This window comes from Hyalella azteca, unplaced genomic scaffold (genome assembly GCF_000764305.2).
Source record: "Hyalella azteca isolate HAZT.00-mixed unplaced genomic scaffold, Hazt_2.0.2 contig5386, whole genome shotgun sequence".
Classification (NCBI taxonomy): domain Eukaryota; kingdom Metazoa; phylum Arthropoda; class Malacostraca; order Amphipoda; family Hyalellidae; genus Hyalella; species Hyalella azteca.
In genome coordinates, this window is record NW_025935579.1 from 1598220 (window position 1) to 1617958 (window position 19739).

The window sequence follows — 19739 nt, forward strand, 5'->3', positions numbered from 1 at the left end:
TGTATATTAGGAATCATTTAAGTATACCTACTTGTATTTGCTGATTTTAAGTGATAAATAAATTAATAGATGATTGATTTAAGAGACGGTTTTAGGCACTTAAAAACTAATTCCAACATGGTGTGGACTGTGGATTACAATCACATATACAATTCTGTATATGTGATTAGATTTAGTCCTTAAATCTTAAGTGGATTCATTCATTAAATCTGAAGTAGATTCAGATAGTTCATTACTTTCATTTTTGGTATGAAATTTTGAATTTGGCATTAATTAATTTTTTCCTTGTTTACAGTATGCTAACCATCAGTTTTTCCATTAGCCAAAATGCATACCACTCCAGTGAATTGTGCCAAGATGTTTACCAAGAAAACATATGGTGGCAAATCTTTTCCTGGTCCTGGTGGTAGATATGCCCAGCCCTTTGGTGGCTACCCAACCACTGGTCGAGGCCCCACTTTACTACCCTTCCCTTTTGTCCCTATTCGGGATTTGAAGCTCAAAGACAGAGTATCTGGAAAATTTGATCAAGAAACTAGTGAGTATATATTACTTGCGCATATGAGATACAAAGTAGTTTTTTAGTGGCACAAAATCGTAAGCAAATGGTACCGGTATCCAGTGTATTATTCATAGTTCATGTAGTGTAACATTTATAGAGCAACTAATGTTGAAAGGCCTCAATATTAATAAATATCTTGCATTTCAGATACCAAATGTTTACACGAAATGGCCGTTTTGCTAGCCTGCTACAAGAAACATGACTTTGCTCAGGCGCCGTGTGCAGTTGAAGCCACTTCGCTTACAAATTGTCACAATAAAATCAGGGTGAGTGGTACAGTAAGACAACAGTTTGATTATTCAGACAGACAACATTATTATTCTTGCATTAACTATAGTGAATGTTTCATTTATGATAGTTTGGTGATAAATAACAATGAGGAGCGCTTCTATTACTCCGGAACAAATTTATCAAGTCTGAAGCACCTATTCATTGATTGAGGAACGAATTTTGTGTAATTATTTCCAGTAAACAAATTAGTGCGTCAAGTTGCACCAGCTTACTTGCTGTGTTCTAGTTGTTGGTGAGGCGGTCAAGCAGCCTGATGACGGGAGCGTAACAATTAAATATGGAGCAAAATGGAAGTAGGGCTAAACAAATCGTTCATTTGTTTTGCTTTGAGTGAATTTACATCTTGGTTTCGTCATCAATGACGTATTTCATTTTTGCTTATTATGCGAGAAACAGTTGAACGCACGGATACGTATGAGTTAATCCCCACGAAACCAGCTGGTTAACAAATTACACTTGTACTTGACTATCAAGTCAAGTAAAATAACTTGACCATCATTTTTTAGTTTGATATAAGTTACATTTCCAGGCTGTCAGGTATAGCACTTCGGTTAGAATATACTAGTGTTCATTCATACTGATTCGACCAATAAATGCATGTAGAGCATTTATTAGAATTGAGTATGCGTTACCAAAACCTTTCAGTGTGAACTCGTCAAAACCGATGTCAAGATAGCCGTAATAAGTAGACTGGTACATCTACTGTTAGGCCGGTACCTTCATAACTGGACTGATATACTGTAACGCCGGCTGTCCTAATTGCTGGACTACACGGCTGTTTCAATTTATCAAGAACCTTCATCTTTGACAGGAGGAAATCGTGACGCGGAAGGCTAAGGAGAAGGTCGGCGACATGAACCCAGGCGCGAAACGCCTCAACAGACGCCAGGTGAATTCTTTATTGCAACGTTATCCTCAGAAGATTGATGAAGAAGTGTATGGGAAACCGAGAAATTAAATACAATATTGTAAATATTAGTGTGTGTAAAATATCGTTTGAATTTGTCCAGTTCATTTGAAGCGTTTAGAAATCCCCATGACGATTTTACACTCGATCATCTGTACATTCTGTTGAATCCATTCGGTACATAATGCCTTTTTTTTTTAACAAACCGCCTCAATAAGTGTATAATTCACGAACAAAATAGTTTACATTCTGCCAGTGACCCTTGCGAGGAAATTATGTTTCTACCACTCATAATATAGCGGCATCAGTGCATTTTTCATTTGAGGGATGCAAACAACTTATTCGTTAGCATTTTTAATCATGGTTTGATGAGCGCATGTACATTGTGCTGTAATATTCTAGCTCTAACATTATTATTGATTCCTATGAGAACGAGCGCCAGTTTAGACTCAGTAACACGGAACATGTCCAGGTCTTGCTCAATAATTTCAATCACCATCGAATATTCCGGAGTCACTCATTGTGTTCCATTTACCTTGTTGTTCTCTATAAGCATAATATAGTATTTACTCAATTGAAGCAGACTCAATGGATCAATTGCTAATTAAGATACGTTATGCATCTGACGAGCTAGTGAAACGGTAAAATTGCAATACGTTATTAACTCCCTGATATTGAATATCATTATCGAGTCCCAGAGCGAAGTCATAAACTGGGGTGCACATATGCGTCAATAAGACTAACAAAATAAAATTCAACTCTTTTTCATCATATCATCAATGAAAAGCAACTCTGGAGCGTTCGAAAATAAATTACTTTCAACGAAAATTATGGACGTCCAACCCGTAGACATACGCTATCAATTTTTTGCGCAACAATACTAGTCTTTCACGTTAGTGAGCGACTGCATTTCATACCGTAGTTCTAACCATTTCGTGGTTGCATTCGTGATTTGGACAGTTCAATTTTTTATTCTTCTATAAATTAACTCGCCTCCTAATCGGAACACGGATCGTCTAAGGTGCTGAGAAGTAAACGACTTGTGCAATGAAAGTTACTGGGGTAATAGTTTTAGTACGTCTAATGCCCGCTACATGCGTTAGAATTATCTTAAATAATTAGAGAAGATGACTAAAATTATAAGCGCGATGCAGTTTAATAGATACGTGAAAATTGTTAATGATGAGTGCGCGGAAAAAGTGATGACTGAAATTAAAACCATTGAACTTTGATGGAAAATGCAAGTTAAATAAAATAAACGCAAGTGCTGTAACAGAATTAAGATATCATTTAATTACTTTATAATAAAGTTTTTTCGTGAAATACGAGGAGATTAAATATTTGCGCTAAACATAAAAACATGACCAAGGCTAATTTACGTCTCTTAGCCTGCTAGTTAATAATTATTCTTAGCCTGCCGGTTGATAATTATTATGGAATTTATCCAAGTCACCGCTTAATCTCTGCCAGGAATGCGCTGGATATAGGATTTGCATGTAAGAGCAACATCTTTCCGTCAATGATTTGTCATCTACAGATTGGCAGCAACGTGTAACAACTTATCAGATCAGTACTGCCATAGAAAGCAATGAATTTTTGGAGCTGTACTTAATTTTTTGTACACTTATAAGATGCAACAAGAACATTTTCCAATCAATGAAAACGACTGACATGATGTTAGGACTTCAATCTACGCACGGGATACGGTGATCCAATGTCGTATCTCCCGTCGCTGGCATCTTACTTTCTGCTGTAGCGCCGAGATGGTGACCTGTGGACACGAAATTTGTATCTGACAAATTATTACACACGTCTTCAGCTACCAACAACAAAACCCACAAAGCAAAAATTTATTGTTGAAACATCGCAAAAAAATGCAGGATATTCGTTAAGCGATGAGAACACTGCCAGAAATCTATTTGAAGTCAAACGCATGAAAAGCAACATAGGAAAACCAACGTTAGATTAGCGAACTTCTCGAACATGCGCTCGACCAACAAATTCAACATACTAGACGCGTAAGTCGAGCATTGTGATCCTATAAAGACTTCAGGTCAATTATGATAGGAGTCAATTCAGCCCATTTAGCGAGAGCTTAATCGATGTGGAGGCGCGGGACGGGTGAAGCGACGCACGCGTCGGCCTCACAAGTGTGCGGCTAGCCACCGAGTTCACCCTACCTGGCGGCCGTTCACCAAGTGAGAGGTTACCTCGACCGGGACCTGGAGTAGTCGCTGCGCCTCCTGTCCCGGCCCGTGCCGCTGCTGCGCGACCTGCACAACAATATTAGTCGAGTTACGCATTCAAATTTACCGACTTGGTACCTCATTTAATTGCCTAACTTAGTCGTGCACTACCTTTTTACGACTTAAGTAGATATGGAACCTTATTTCCCGACTGCATTATTGATTTTTGATTTGTTAGGCTGCATACTAGCATTTTCGACACAGCCTTCAATAAAAAGTTATCAAAGGAGAACTGACATTTTCTTATTATTATAATTTAAGCACACATCCATATGTCACAGGAACATGTGTAGCTCCTTACCTGCAGCAGACCCGACAAAAAAGGACGATATTGACCTTTTGTTTACCAAGCAGAGCAGCCGATTTTTCAGCTGCACTGTTTACCTTGACCTCGACCGGCGGCGAGACGAAGAGGGAGACTTCCGGCGACTGTCCCGAGACTTGCTCCTGTCGTCTCGTGAGTACGACCGAGACGAGCCTGAGCGATGACGGTCGCGAGACCATGACCTGAAGCGGCAGACTTCGTAAATGCTAATAATAAGCGGGAGAAAAAAATGGCTCTTTATTTAGACGCAAAGTCGAATAAAAAGATCTCTTATTACCAGGAATGTAATCAAACGCAAAGAAATTTTTTTAAACAAGATCAGAAAATAACATTCAAGCACTAAGAAGACTCAGAGTAACAATTTATTATTTCATGAATATAAAATCAATACATTAAGAAAATTCCAGAAATGCGATAAGCAATGCATTAATTTCTTGTAATATTTAGAATTGATTGAGAATTATTAGCGAATGAAATGTATCAAATGAATACTCAGAAATCAACTAAAACGATTATCTAACACCAAAATAAAAACATTCCACAACCCATAGTTGATCGTCAATACAACAAAATCAGTGGAAGTAAAATCTAAGCAGAAGCCACGAGTAAATTTATGACGATTGACGCCTAACTACCTATACAGAGTAACTGTTTAGAAAACCAATAATTACAAATAGTGACTCCAAACTATTTGTAAATATAGACGAGTTGCAGGTCGGAGGTTATAATAATTGCAATTTAAAAGGAGTCGAGAAGTAACTGATGGGAGCAGACAATTTTTAAGATACGAACCTCTCACTGTCGCTGCTCGAGCTTCGGCGCTGCCTGCTCGTGTTGGATGACCTGAAAGCAAGTTTGGAAATACTTAGAAACCTTGTCTCACAATGGCTGTTCAGTCTCGTGTCTTGATGGTATTCAAAATACACATTTTGTGCGAGTTAATTCTCTCAAGATACTAAAAATTCTTAAAAATAGGAAATACTTGACTTTCGTTGAACTACCCCATAATGCTCGTATAAATAAATAATAGGATATTATCCTATTATATATTATAATAGGATAATATCCTATTATGGAATATGAATATTATTCATGAGATAGATAAACCATGAGGTTTATCATGTATTATGGGATAGATAAACCATGAGAACAAAAAATTTACGAGGACGCAGATGCTCGATATTTCTAACACATCCAGCATCACTCCACAATCTATGATGGCGCCAATGAGACGAGAACAAATAAAATGAGCAACAAGCTTGGGGTTTACAGTACAGTCAAACGGGGTTATTTGCGACACCGGGTGTGACGGCAACTTTCACTGTTTGTAGTATATAGTTTTCTATTGCATGATAACATGAAACAACGTACAGAGCTTACACATAATACTTATTCACGTCTCGGTCTCAACTAATAACCCAGTTTTACGGTTATCGCTTGAATACAATTTATTCAGTGATGATTGAATGTCAAAGTTTTTATGAAAGTGCCTGAGGCCTCACCTTTCGTTGCACGACTGAGGACGCGAGGAGGTGCCATTCACGGTCTTGCTTTCCTGTACAGGCACAACAAACGATGAAATATTCTTAACATTATTGAGTAAACAATTACATGATATCCTGCACTGATTTCCATCAAAACTTTACGCTGACATATTGAAAACAAAACAAGTGATGAACACGATTCTAAATTGAACGCTCCTTGCTTGAAAACAATTTACTCATCATCCCGACCATGACAACCCACCTCGTCTCTCTTGTCTTTGACGTCATCGCCCTCATCGTCGCTCAGAAGCGCGTACTTCGAGAGGTCACCACCATCGTCGTCATCCTCGTCCTCTTCGTCACTCTCTGATTGCTTGCTGCGCTCAGGCGACTGACGTGTCGCAGACGTGCTCTTGTTTTTATTATCCTGCGTGCGTACGATGTAATGAACACAACTTATAGCAATCAATTTTATTAAAAATATGAAGCGATTACGTATTTTAATATAAAAGAATTGCACAATTTAAAACCAGACTATGCTAGCAAGGGTTATATTACAAGAGAAATATCAGCTGTATTGAATGCATTTTTTCGGCATAAAAATTTTTCGAGCAACATGGTAATCAGCAGATTACATTTGTCTTTGTTTGACCAAAGTTTCGCAAATTACTGCCATTAAAGAACTATCCAACACATCTAAGTGTTATATATCTCGTTTCGAGACGATTTTAGCTGTAAAGTATAAGCCCACAGCACTTATCGAGCAATATAACTACAGTATATATACATACATACAGCAGTTCTGAAGAGCTCATAATACATTTTTATGGATCATAAACAAAACTAATTAGATGATTTTAAATGCAGCGGGAACCAGCGCAAACAATCTTTATGACCATGCAAGTAATATAATAGTGACTGAACGGGGCCATCTCGACGAGCCTCTAGTTTCTCATTATACCATTAATATATTAGCAACTATTAAGGCACCAGCTTACCGAGCCCATTAGTTTCTCATTATACCATTAATATATTAGCAACTATTAAGGCACCAGCTTACCGAGCCCTTGAGTTTCTTCTTCCTGCGGCCAAAAGCATCGAACTCGTCATCGCTCTCCTCCCGCTCGACGTACTCGACGCCCGTGCGCTCGTTGAAGCCGCCCCCGTAGCCCGTGCGCTCCTCCACTTCGCCAACCTTCGGCGCGTTGCATAAGTTGCACGTGCCTCGACGTGCCCAGTTCACGTTACCGCATCTGCCGAAGAAACTACCAGTCAACAAACGTTTCTTGTCCGACGTTACTGCATCGTCAACAAACGTTTGTTGTCCGATGTTGATGCATCGTCGTCAAACGTTTGTTGTCAAACGTTGATGCATCGTCAACAAACGTTTTTTGTCCAACGTTACTGCATCGTCAACAAACGTTTGTTGTTGGACCAATTTTGTCTAACGTTACTGCATCGTCAACAAACATTTGTTGTCGAACATTACTGCATCGTCAACAAACGTTGGTTGTCCAACGTCACTGCATAGTCAACGAACGTTTGTTGCCCGTCGTTAGTGCATCGTCAATAAACGTTTGTTCGACGTCACTGCATGTTCAACAAACGTTACGGCATTGACGCATCAGGCAATGGACATTGCCTGTTTAACGTCTCAAATTTGACTACAAGCGACAGATGCTGTTATTATTGATGGATATAAGGCAATCGCAACCGCTACATGTTCTTCGAACAGAAAGAGAATTAATAGTTATGAAGTTAATGATACCACAATTGATAAGATACGCTATCAGTTAAATATTTTCACACACTCAAGCCAACGTTTATCTACGGTTTCAAAATAGCACCAGAACGAATATAGCTGCAGTGAAATTCTACAGTAGCGAAATAAATTCGTGTCATGTGAGAGAAGAGGAAAAAATATTATACGTGAATTTCTAAGTTACAGAACTTGTTCATTGTTAAAAATCCTAATCTCTTTTAACCACTTGTAAAAATAGAAATAACTCGTAATAGACAATTCCTATTCCCTTCCTGTTATTTTATTTTAGTCCTACTGAGAAAGATCGTACCGGGCAGTTAAGCTCTGTTCGTTTCCGCGTGATCTCGATTTTAAGCTGTGTTGAAATCTGAACGTCGTGATGAATTCGAGCAAAGAACTAAATAACTCATTGCGCAAGTGAACAGGCAAGATCTGACGACAGCATAACAAGAATTTCTCGTGGCATTCAGTGAGTAACTGGAGTCCCCGGCAGCGCGAGTGAGTCGCTCTAACCCTGACGCGTCGTGTGTTCGATCAGTCGTCGTTCAAACGAAAAGATCTCCGATCAATGTCTCACACTAGGAATGTTTGATGAGCAATTCCTTCTCATGGAACGATAATTTGATTAAACTGCCGGTAATCGTAAAAGGCAATGATATTTGATGGCATGATTTAGATTGCTATCTTCATGATTTGAAGATAGCAATGATATTTGGAAAAGAAACATCGAGGCGTTGAAAATGTGGTGCAATATCCTGGCGCACGATTTCATCATGTATAGAATTTTCATGACTAAAAAAACGAATAGTTAAACGCAAGGACTGCATAGATAATTGAAAAGGGAAAAAATAACATAATAAATTTTCGATAGCGAACGTTGAACTCACCATTTGCTTCTCACGACCGCCGTTTTCTTTTCCGTTTTTTACCGCTCAGAAAGAAAACCAAATAAAATAGAGTTGGATCATACAATAAACCGAATAGTGTTCAACCTGCGATCGGCAAGGCCAGCTTTGGTATCAGTTTTTATTAATGAGTTGTTTAATACAAGTATATATATTCAGTGCACATAGTTTTTAATTGCAAGTGACTACTGGTATTTGTGACACGTTGTTGATCCTGCTACAAGTGCCACAGTTCCGATGCTTCTGGACGAATTTTTCCGCGCACACGCCGCACCCTTTCACGCATAAAATTGCAACGATTTCATTCCGACTTAAAACTGCGCAGACAAATCGTTGTGAAAACTGAGCGTGTGGACCGGCCTTAACTTCTTCTACTTGAAACTGATCTTGACTTACGAATAGTAAACAAAAAAGCTACTTATTCGCAAATGCTCCTACGAGCGTTTAATGACGCTCACTGCGAGGGTTTTTTTCGCTTCGTTCTAATAATATCTAAATGCCAAGTTTTAGCTCAAATTAATTACCTAGCATTTAGAAGCAAATAATAAATCGAGCGGATAATTGATAAAAAAAAAACTTGCAAGGCTCGCAGGAGCGTAGTGTTAAATAGCTTCGTTCCTAAATACGACAAAATTGGTTAGGAAATAAAATTTTCTTTAGTACGGTATGTTCATTAATTCCACGTTCTACTACTTCTGGGAAGCAAATCCATTCTATTTCCCACGAATACTACAGAAATTGTTAAAAGAAGCCAGTTGATAACGTGACAGCGGCTGGCAACCTCAACATTTCACCATCATTGCTGCGTCAGTCGTAGAGGAACAACAACCAACGCAAATTGTGCGACTCTCTGACATGGCTTCAGCCACAGCAGTTCTGGCGCGGTACTTGAACGGACAGCATTTAAAAGAAGTGTAACTATAAGTGACTAGAAGATATTGCTCATTAGATGCTGTTGTACGAGACTTAAAAATACCGTGAGAATTCAGAGTCTGAGCTGCAGTGTGATACTTAAAAACAAAGATAGTTAACAACTCGAGTTCGTACGTTCAGCAACTTCATGCTAATGGTAGGTTCAACTTAATGACGAGCTATAAGCCATACGTATGATAAAAGCCTTTCTTATTACATTAAATATTTTTTACAGAGGCTATTTTTCCAAGGAAAAAATTTAATTCTTTATCAAATTTTACACCATCCGAGCAGTATAGGAATAGAATCATAGAAATAATGTAAATAATAGGAAGAGATCAGCCCATTCATCATTCATAAATGCTGCCATGGGAATTATAGCGATAAATTGTGAGTGAGTGCTTGAGGCAAGTCGTCATTGACAGCCATGACAGGCAACAATATTGGACAAAATTATGAGCATCTGAATAGGTGGAAAGTAATAAAGAACAATTTTCTATATGGTATAACATAATAACCTTTTGTTAACCTTTTATTAACATAATAACCGTGGTGGTGGTGATGATAAGGGGACTGTGGTGGTGATGATAAGGGGACTGTGGTGGTGATGATAAGGGGACTGTGGTGGTGATGATAAGGGGACTGTGGTGGTGATGAGGGGACTGTGGTTTGGTAATGAAGGGACTGTGATGGTAATGAGGGGACTGTGATGGTAATGAGGGGACTGTGATGGTAATGAAGGGACTGTGATGGTAATGAGGGGACTGTGATGGTAATGAGGGGACTGTGATGGTAATGAGGGGACTGTGGTGGTAATAAAAAGTTTTCATCATCACACTTCCCGGTGTTCAGAAGCCTGCCCTGCTGGGTGCAGAAGCCTGTGATCCAGATGCTCATGAGGCTACATCATTTCTGAGCATCTAACCTGTAAACAAAATTGCCTGCTCTTACTTACTTGTTGCATTGCCAGTCATCAGCACTGAAGAGACCATGAGATTTTTCAGCTGCAGCTTTGCCAATTTCTGTGCCCAAAAGTTTCCTTTTCTCTGATGCAGACATGACTTGAGCTATGGAAAATATCAACAAATAATGTACAACAGCACACTATTCTTACACTATAAAAGTAATAAACTCTCAGCAAATTAAATTAATATTGCCAGTTGCCAAGTTTAAACTATGGTCAGATCAGTTTCTGACATCAACATAAACTTTCAAGAAAAACATTTAAAACATTATAATGTCGAAATTTGAGGAAATTAAAAAATATAGTTTGGTGTACACAAAGAAAATTCCATAAACCAATAAAAAGGGCCATTAGGTTGCACAATGACTCTGCTACCAGGAATATATATATATATTTAAATATATCCATAACACAATTTTTTCATGTAAAGAAAATAATATTAATTATCAAGTTATTGGTATCATTTGCAAGGTTGATGAGGATTGAAATGAATAATACTGACTAATTACAAAAAAGGCAATTTTTTAATTCCACAATTACGGTATTATTGTTTTAAAAAGAACTTGCATAACTGAAACAGAAACTTTCACCTGCAACTAATTTTATTTCATTGAAGTAATAAAAGAAAACGATTATGTTGCCCTTGGCCTTACTCAGGGGTGTAAGTTTCCATATTTTAGTTCTTAATTTCCAAAAAATAATACATTAATTTAGACCCGATATAATAGCACCTGCCTATATAAAATTGCACCCTAATACAAGACAAAAGTTAAATATTAGGGTCAACTTAAGCCAGTAGTTGAATATTATGATATATTATGCGCACTTGATAAAATTAATCAGACAAGATCATCAATCAACATTCATAATTAGAAAGTAGTGACTGATTGTCATTTCAAAGCAATCATAAATAAACTGTTAACAAAAGGCCTGCACAGTGACTGTTCCACAGAAATGTGCCCAATTGAAATAATGTATCTGTTGTCTCACCTTTGCCACAGCGGTTGCAGTGGGAGCGACGGGCAAAATTAAGGTTTCCACACCTAAAAGAATACAAATAGTCATACAAGTGTGACAGAAAACTCTTTTGATTTTAACTTGTATTCATAAATAGAGCTGAGAACACGAGTTCACCCAAAAACATTGACTAAAATGTATCTGGTAAAGGCACACAATTGAAAATTCAGCAACAAAATACAACTATCATCTATATACAAGAAAGCTATAAATTAAAATGAATTGAAAGTTATGCAATCAGAATTTCATGTTCCAGTGCACAAAGTCTGCCTCTAGAAATTATAATGTCATCATTTCTTAGCATGATAGAAATACATGAGTAAGAAAAGATGCCATGCTAATCAGGGATAATTGTGAACTTTCTAAAATCAAATTTGTCTCAATGTTATAATAACATAAAGTTATTTGTTTCACCATTATTATATTAATAAGTATTTAAAATTTCAAGATTTAAAACATAATGAAGTACATCAAACATAAAGTAACAAAGAAGTAAGCTGGCCACACTTACTAGAGGACATACAATTCCTCCATTCTTTATATAAAATGAGGTACAATGAATGTAGACAATGACTATATTGAGATTATACAGCTGTAAAGAAATAGTAGCCAAGATAGATGGTTTGCAATAGGATGCCAATAACTATGAGATATGCTAGGGCATCATCTTTTCAAATTTTCATACATGCATAGTCTGGAAAATTAATAAAATATTTCAAAACCTATACAGGTTCAAAATTGTGAGTTTAAAGCTACCAAGATACAAAGAGTTGACTCTGATTCTTGGCTCAAGTTATGAGCAGTAAGTCAAGAGTTACGACTCTTCCCTCGAGTCTATTTCAATGAATTTATGAAAAAAGTATTAGAATCAATCAATACTTACTTTGGATCAGGACAAAGCCAGTCAGCTTCAGTGCCTCGATTGCTGCCAGTGGCATGAGATTTGCTTGCCATTGATAACTCACGTTACACAAAAATTATAAATATAATTCCTCAAAGACTATAACCATGCATCAACAACACACGAGTCACCACAATACAGCCACTTATTCAAAAATAATATACCATGGAACCCTGAAAAAAAAACTTACTTATAAACAATCAGGACAGTGACCAAATATGTTAAAAATTTAATAAGTCTAAACTAAGCCTGTAAAGGCTCTGATTGAGAACCGTGAGGCTTTGAACAAGCTCTTCCCTATGAGTTTTCTCACAAATTAGGCCGGACTTTACTCCACTTGTAAATGAGATGGCGATATGAATTTCTCCATGCTTACACACCTAATTATTTACAAAGGTGGACAGTAACAAAAAAATATGCAAACTTTGTATTAAAAGAGTTATGATGAAAGGAAATTTCAAGTAACATTGGATATTAATGTTCGTCATGTCTGCACCTTTTACACTTTTCAAGATGTGAATGGGTTGTAATTTTTATTCTCCATTGAATGGTATACTCCGCATTTATTGATAAGCCTCCTTGTTGTAGATATTACCTACCAAAAACTAATTATGATCAAGCATGCTGATACGTGGAGGGAAAATCCTGTATCTTAAGGGGAGCATCTGGGTCCCAGAAAAACTTTTTTATTCACAGATGGATCACTTTGAAACTTGGTACATATATGTAAAACATAAATTTAAGACTTTTTTGTTCCTGTAAATTTTTTGAAAAATGAAAGAACTTGTGAAATTCTTAGAATACTGCCAAAAAGGGGGTACCAGTACTGTAGAAAATTAACTACTCCTAGGATTTTCAAGCTACAACATCGAGATGCAAAATATTTAATGCGTAAGGACCATATCTATCGATTCGTTGTAGCTTTTTTTCAAAATTCGAATTTTTGTGGGACAGCGGCATTTTTCATAAAATTTTCAAAATTTTTTTTTATTTCCCCCTTTTTTAAAATATTTTCAAAACTATAACAAAATTTTAAATAATCGATGACCAATCTCTAGATCTTTTTATTGCAAATCAAATGGTATATCTCTAATTGCTTTAGCTTAAAAAAACCCTAGGAGATGAGTTTGCAGTGACAATAAGAGTGAATGTTCAGTAGAGCACGACTAAGGGGAGCGTTGGGCCAAAAATTTTGGATTTTGGTTTTTCCAGTTTTTAGTCTCATCTTAAAGCTGACATTCTGACCTATCCAATGGTACCAAAACCATCTCTGTACGTTGAATTATGCGTTCACGACAGATCGTGGAAAAGGTATAAAGTGGTGGAGTTCTTTAACATTTAATTAACATAGGGAATAATTGCCGCAGTGCACCTTAAATAGCTAATCTTCACACACTCCGCTCCAATAACCCTTCTGCAGTCGTGTGGGATGGTTTGCGTGCTGTTGTTTGCACCATCCTTGACAGGAACTAAGCTCCAGTATTGTCTTGTCTTGCATCCTTGAATGCCGATTTTGAGGCGCCCGGGACTTTGTCTGGCTCTACTGAACATTTGACACTTATTGTCACTGGAAAACTATCTCCTCTTACAGTTTTGAAACCACAGCAACAAGAGATATACCATTTGATTTGCAAATAAAAGATCTAGAGATTGGTCATAGCTTTTTTTCAATTTCGTTAGAGTTTGAAAATATTTTGAAAAAGGCAGTGGGAAGTAGGGGGAAATCCAAAATTTTTAGAAAAATTCATGAAAAATGCTCACCCACAAAAATTTGAATTTAAAAAAAACTATGACTAATTGATAGATATCGTTTGTACGCATCAAATGATCTGCGTCTCGATGTTGTGGCTTGTAAATGCTAGGAGATACCCCCTTTTTCTACAGTACCCCTTTTTCGGCCGTTTTCTAAGAATTTAACATTTTCTTTCATTTTTTTTAAATTCATAGGAACAAAAAAGTCTTAGATTTACGTTTTACATATGTGCACTAAGTTTCAAATTGATCCGTCTGTAAATAGCTGAGATAAAATTTTGGCCAGATGCTCCCTTTAGATGTTAAAGAACTCCACCACCCCTAACCCTTTCGTGATCTGTTGTGAATGCATAAATCAACATACAGAAATGGTTTTGTTACCATTGGATAGGTCAGAATGTCAGCTTTAAGATGAGACTAAAAACCAGAAAAGCCAAAATTGTCAATTTTGGACCCAGACACTCCCCTTAACTGATTCATTGGAGGTTTTGTGGAAGGTATGAGAGGAAAGAAACGTTGTAAATTACTGAGCTGTCAGTCCACAACAGGTGGCACAACAAAGGCGAACTCAATGAGGAGCAAGGAATAATAAGTGGCCAGTGGTCAGCCTAGTTCAATCAGTTATAGCTGACCGCTAGCCATTCCTTAGCCACCTGAAAGCCGCCAGTTGCTGCAAAAAAGGGGATGGCTAGGACATCATATTACAAAGACTACAAGCTCGAAGGTAGCAACTAGCCGAGCTTAGAGCAGATCAAAGATTTCACATGATGGTCACAAATACCTTGCTCTCAAATTTTGCTGCACTGACTACCAGCCTTAAGGGGAACTAAATACTCAATGTGGCTTCTTTTGAGCTTGTACCGGTAATTAATTATTTAATATCCATTAATTCTTACAGGAAAATTGTATAAATAATCTACTTCCCAGAAATAGATCATGATGACTTTACAGGACACTTCTGTATCTCATCAACTGAATTTAATTAAAATATTCTGTGCAAGATATTGAAAGCTGTCATATCTCCAGCATTCAACACAACAAATGAATTTTACTTTAAAGCAAAATTTTGACAAAGAGTGTTTACGGTACTACTTCCAAAATAATCTATATGATTAGCAAATACTTATATATCAAATTAACCCCACAATTTAAAATGGTTCCATTTGATGCATGGTGCAATTCTCTAAAAATTTGAATTACATAAATAAAAAAATTTTATACCTGCCGTCAAACAGGGTAATACGGGACAATTTTTCCTCTTTTCTGTTTGATAACTTCTTATCATGAACCATTTAAAAAATGAGTTCAAGCTCATTTTAAAGATTTTTGCAATGGCTATTATATGGCATCTCCAAAAAAATTCCATATAGTAGTTGTAGGGTGCATGTATAAAAAACAAGTTTTGTGGTAATCCACAAAACTTGTAATAAAACTTAATTTTAAAACGATTTTAGCATGGAGAGTGTACTCATCCATTACTATCAGTAGGTACTCCGAAGTCCTCTTTTTCATTGGTAGATGTTGAATCATGTTGTACATGTAGAATAAAGGACAGTTCCCATAATTTGTACTGGTTTTTATTTTATTGATATTACCATATCCATTTTTCATTAACAAAACCTATTTTTAGCACATTTCTCATTTATGGAAAAAGGTGCTATTGTGTTCGTCATTTCTGTCTGTCAGTCCGTGACTTCACATTTTTGTTAATGAGAAAATGTGCTCTCTGTCACTCACTGCAGTGAGTACCGACTACCGAGTTATATAATAAGCCAAAAATTAGACCTAAAAAACATTCATTGCAGCTATAAACAATTATAATTTGAAAATACTGCCTCATTTTATTCAAATAAATGTCTGGAAGGGTGGTATACATACTAATCTCAAGCAGTACTTGAATCGTAATTGAAATCTCAACACATGAAAAGCCCATACTGATGAAGTCCTTATACCTTTACCATGGAAAGTAGAACTTCTAACGGAATCAAACACACAAGACCTTATTCAACTACATATGAGTGTTGTTGTTGCTGCATTGTTCTGGATGCTGGCATTTGCCATCCAGTGAGGTTGTCTGTGTAGTTCTCCCACACACACATGCCAATGATGCCATTAACTTGGGTGCATTTTCGATTTACAATCTTCCACTTTAAATGCATTTAACATTCAAAACTAGTGCTGAAATGCATATGCCTTAAGCAGCCTTATCATCATTCACATTTCTTGTGTTGAAACAGAATAAAAGACACCTGCTTGTTTGCCACCCTGATCAAGATCTACTATCTGAAGCACAACTGGATTTTTAGAGCCACGATTTCATGGATTTGCAAGCCCTGATTCCATTGCTTTGAGCCGTAAATACCACATCCCAGCCAAGAAAAGCCATTTATGAGCTGCAAACTCATTTGCAAAGTCCGGTGCATGTGTTACCCCAAATCTAAATCTGCTTAAAACATAGTGATAGGCCTATGTCCAACATCAAACATATTCTTTGTTTCAAATTACTAAAAAAAACATATTTAGGTGACATTGACAATTCGAACACAGTATAAATGGCGATCAGTCTCAGACTCGTCACTCTCGTGAACTCGTCTCATTCGATAAGCGTGATTCATATCTGTGCTCTGTGGTTACGCGAGAATGATTGATTTGAGAAACCAATGAGATTATATATTGCAACTTGAGTAATTTGGCATAGGTTTTTAAGAGGAAATCTTCCGTCGATCCCATTTTATTTGCCAATATTTGGTATACCTACTTCAACGAGTCTGTTTTATACTACCACTTGCTGACTGCTGCCTTGCAGTCTTGCACTGGGACTAAACATAGTCCGAGACTCCTAGGAGTCTACTACGAGCCGTCAGAGTTGGACAGTATCATATGTTTGCCGCAGCAGCTACAAGCACGCAGTGACGCCGGCAGTATATCTTTAGACTTTAAACAATTAAACTATGAGACTAAAACAAATAAAGTTAATTCATGAAATTCAATTGAATAATAATTTGAGACGGTTTAGAAAAAAAATCATTTCCCAAATTGAAACACAATTTTTGAAATATGAGACGAAAACAGAAGTTAGTTCATAAAATATAATTGAATCAAAATAATAATGATAGTAATAATAGCGGTTTCAGCGTTTAGTATGCCGTAGGCCTGTCGCCGATTCTTAACATCACAGAACATCCACAGCTTGTTGCGGGCTCGAACTCGCAACTCACTGCTTCAATTTTCGCTTTGCTTAACCGCCCGGCCTCCTCGCCGATTCTGACCAGAAACTGGCGCACAGAGCTGGGATCGAACCCGCGCCTCTCTGCTCCAATCCTGGTACTCTGAACTTTAACCACTGTGTCACCCTGCCCACCACTGGGCCACCCTGCGGCCCAGTGGTTTTGATTTGAGACGGTTAAAAAAAAATTCCTATTGAAACGCCGACACGCTATTTTTGCGCAACAGCTCAAAAATCTTTCAATTGCGAACGGACATGCTTGAAATTCAGAGGCTTATTTCAGATCATAAGTACAAAATAAATGGTTAGCAATGACCGTTATGACTTCGCTATGATCGCCATTTTTTGTAGTTTGAGTCCATTGTCGTGTTCGCGGGTAAGTTCCTAGAAAGTTCAGTGATTTTGTCTGTAAGGCATTTCAAGACTGAACATAATGCTCCTGCATAGCTTCGTCTAGTCTGTTATTGAAGGCGTTCATACTCAGAGCGTCAACGATGCCATCAGGAAGGCTGTTCCACAAATCGGTGACTCGAAGTGAGAAGAAATGTTGTCGCATGGATGCTACCACGCAATTTATCCAGTTTATAGCCGTGGCCTTGCATTTGGTTAACCCCTACGTCTTTGCGAGTAGGTGTAAGCCCTACGAGGCAATCCACTTATAATTGCTTTATAGATTACTTCGTTACAACTGAATTACAGTAACTCCTCGTTAATAGATGTAGTAATGACTAATGTACGCTAGTTAGCTGTTACGTCTTATACGGCTTCATTAAACACACATACTATTTCTTTACCATGAAGTATTGATAACTTGTGAAATACTTGTTCAATAATCACCATATAAGCTTTATCGTGTGTGAGTTTTTTTTATGATTTACCATCGACTCCCTATGAGCTTCATCAACTGCAAAAAAATGTATAAAAAAAAATTTTTTAAAGACCACGTTTTTCATGTGGACTCAAAAGTAGAAAATAATTTTTTGGCAGCTACTGATCTCTGTTTGCTTTCATTCTCTTGGTCTTTTGTATTCCTGGAAACGTGCAACAAATTATTGATTATTGTATTGTTATCGGGAGCTGAGCTTCCCTAAAAGTTTCAGAGCGCTAGCTAATGGGAAAGTTGGTGAAATATCGATTGCAAGATTTGATCATCACAGACACGAAAGCGAGCTAAGAAAAACGTAGTAATAAAATAGCTAGTAACTCAGCATTTTTATTTGCCCCTGATGTTGGTTTTTGTTTCAAATTTTAGGACGCCTTCTGGGAACTTATATAAACCGTGGGTATACTTGAATAGTTCGATGAGGTCACCACGCAGACGTCGATAACAGAGGCTTGGAAGCTTCATAATCTTCAACCTTTCTTCATAATGCTTGCCTTTTAATCCCGGAATTATCCTTGTAGCACGTTTCTGAACACTCTTGACTTTATCATTTTTCTAGTTTTGGTGACCACACGGCGTTTCCAAACTCTAGGTTTGGACGCACGACAGCGACAAAGAACAGCTTCATCGCTTTTGCATCTAGGTACTCGTAAGAGCGTCTGATACATGGTCGAACTATTCTAGTTCAAACATTGTATGATCAGTCCAAGTCGTTTATTGACTTTATTAACTTGAGCTTCAATATACTTGGAAAATTTCAACTCATTATAGACATAAACTCCTAAATCTTTTTCCATTCTCGACAGCGACATCATCACTCTCTCGTTGCAACCATGTCTTCTCATACTGTAATCTTGCCGTTCATTATTCTTGCCAAGGTGGATAAATTTACATTTGTCAGCGTTAAACGCAGATACCACTTATCAGCCCAGTCAACCAGCCTGTCAAGATCACCTTGCAACTGTACTTTTTGCGACGTATTCTTCACTGCATTATGGAATTTTGTGTCGTCAGCATACATCGAGCCCACGGTAGACACAGGTTCTGGTAGATCGTTTATGAACGCAACAAATAAAACAGGCCCGAGAAAGCTTCCTTCAGTTCCTTGTGGCACGCCGATGGGCACTGAAGCCCAGTCTGATATGGACCAATTAATGCTGACACGTTGTCGTCTCCCTACTAGAAAATCTCTGATCCATTTGAGTACATTACTCTTACTTCCCCCAATGACTTTATTTTACGCAACAATCGAGGTACACTAACACTGCATCTACAGGCTACCTTTCGTCCAGCAGGCGGGTCCATTCATTCAAAGTAGAAAAAAGGTTAGTGGTGCAGGATCTACCGGCAATAAGCCATGTTGACAGTCCGATAGGAGATTATTAACAGTCAAATGATTGAGCAATCGATCCCCCACCACGAATCGTGGTGGTTACGCAACCATAATTTATATTTGTATGACTTACAGTCCACAGCCAAGAAATCGGGCAACATTCTTAGACATGCTGTTTACCTCTGATTCACTGATTACACATGGGAATGTGACGAGAAATTATTTAAACGGGCTTCAAAAGTAAACGACATAATCTTTACATTCTTTGA

General features: G+C 37.5%; 2 protein-coding genes across 2 annotated transcripts; one reads left to right on the forward strand and one right to left on the reverse strand.

The window, feature by feature from the left end:
* Positions 1–258: 258 nt before the first annotated feature.
* Positions 259–2432, forward strand: LOC108668963. Its single transcript, XM_018156239.2, has 3 exons — positions 259–538; positions 710–828; positions 1665–2432. Exons 1-3 carry the CDS (start codon positions 328–330, stop codon positions 1809–1811), a joined length of 477 nt encoding a protein of 158 aa, XP_018011728.1. The 5' UTR covers positions 259–327; the 3' UTR covers positions 1812–2432.
* LOC108668962 (zinc finger Ran-binding domain-containing protein 2) lies at positions 2102–12485 on the reverse strand. Its single transcript, XM_018156238.2, has 10 exons — positions 12259–12485; positions 11349–11401; positions 10350–10461; positions 6876–7068; positions 6078–6242; positions 5834–5886; positions 5124–5174; positions 4391–4513; positions 3971–4033; positions 2102–3531 (listed from the first exon to the last, which is right to left on the reverse strand). Exons 1-10 carry the CDS (start codon positions 12327–12329, stop codon positions 3501–3503), a joined length of 915 nt encoding a protein of 304 aa, XP_018011727.1. The 5' UTR covers positions 12330–12485; the 3' UTR covers positions 2102–3500.
* Between the last annotated feature and the right edge of the window lie 7254 nt (positions 12486–19739).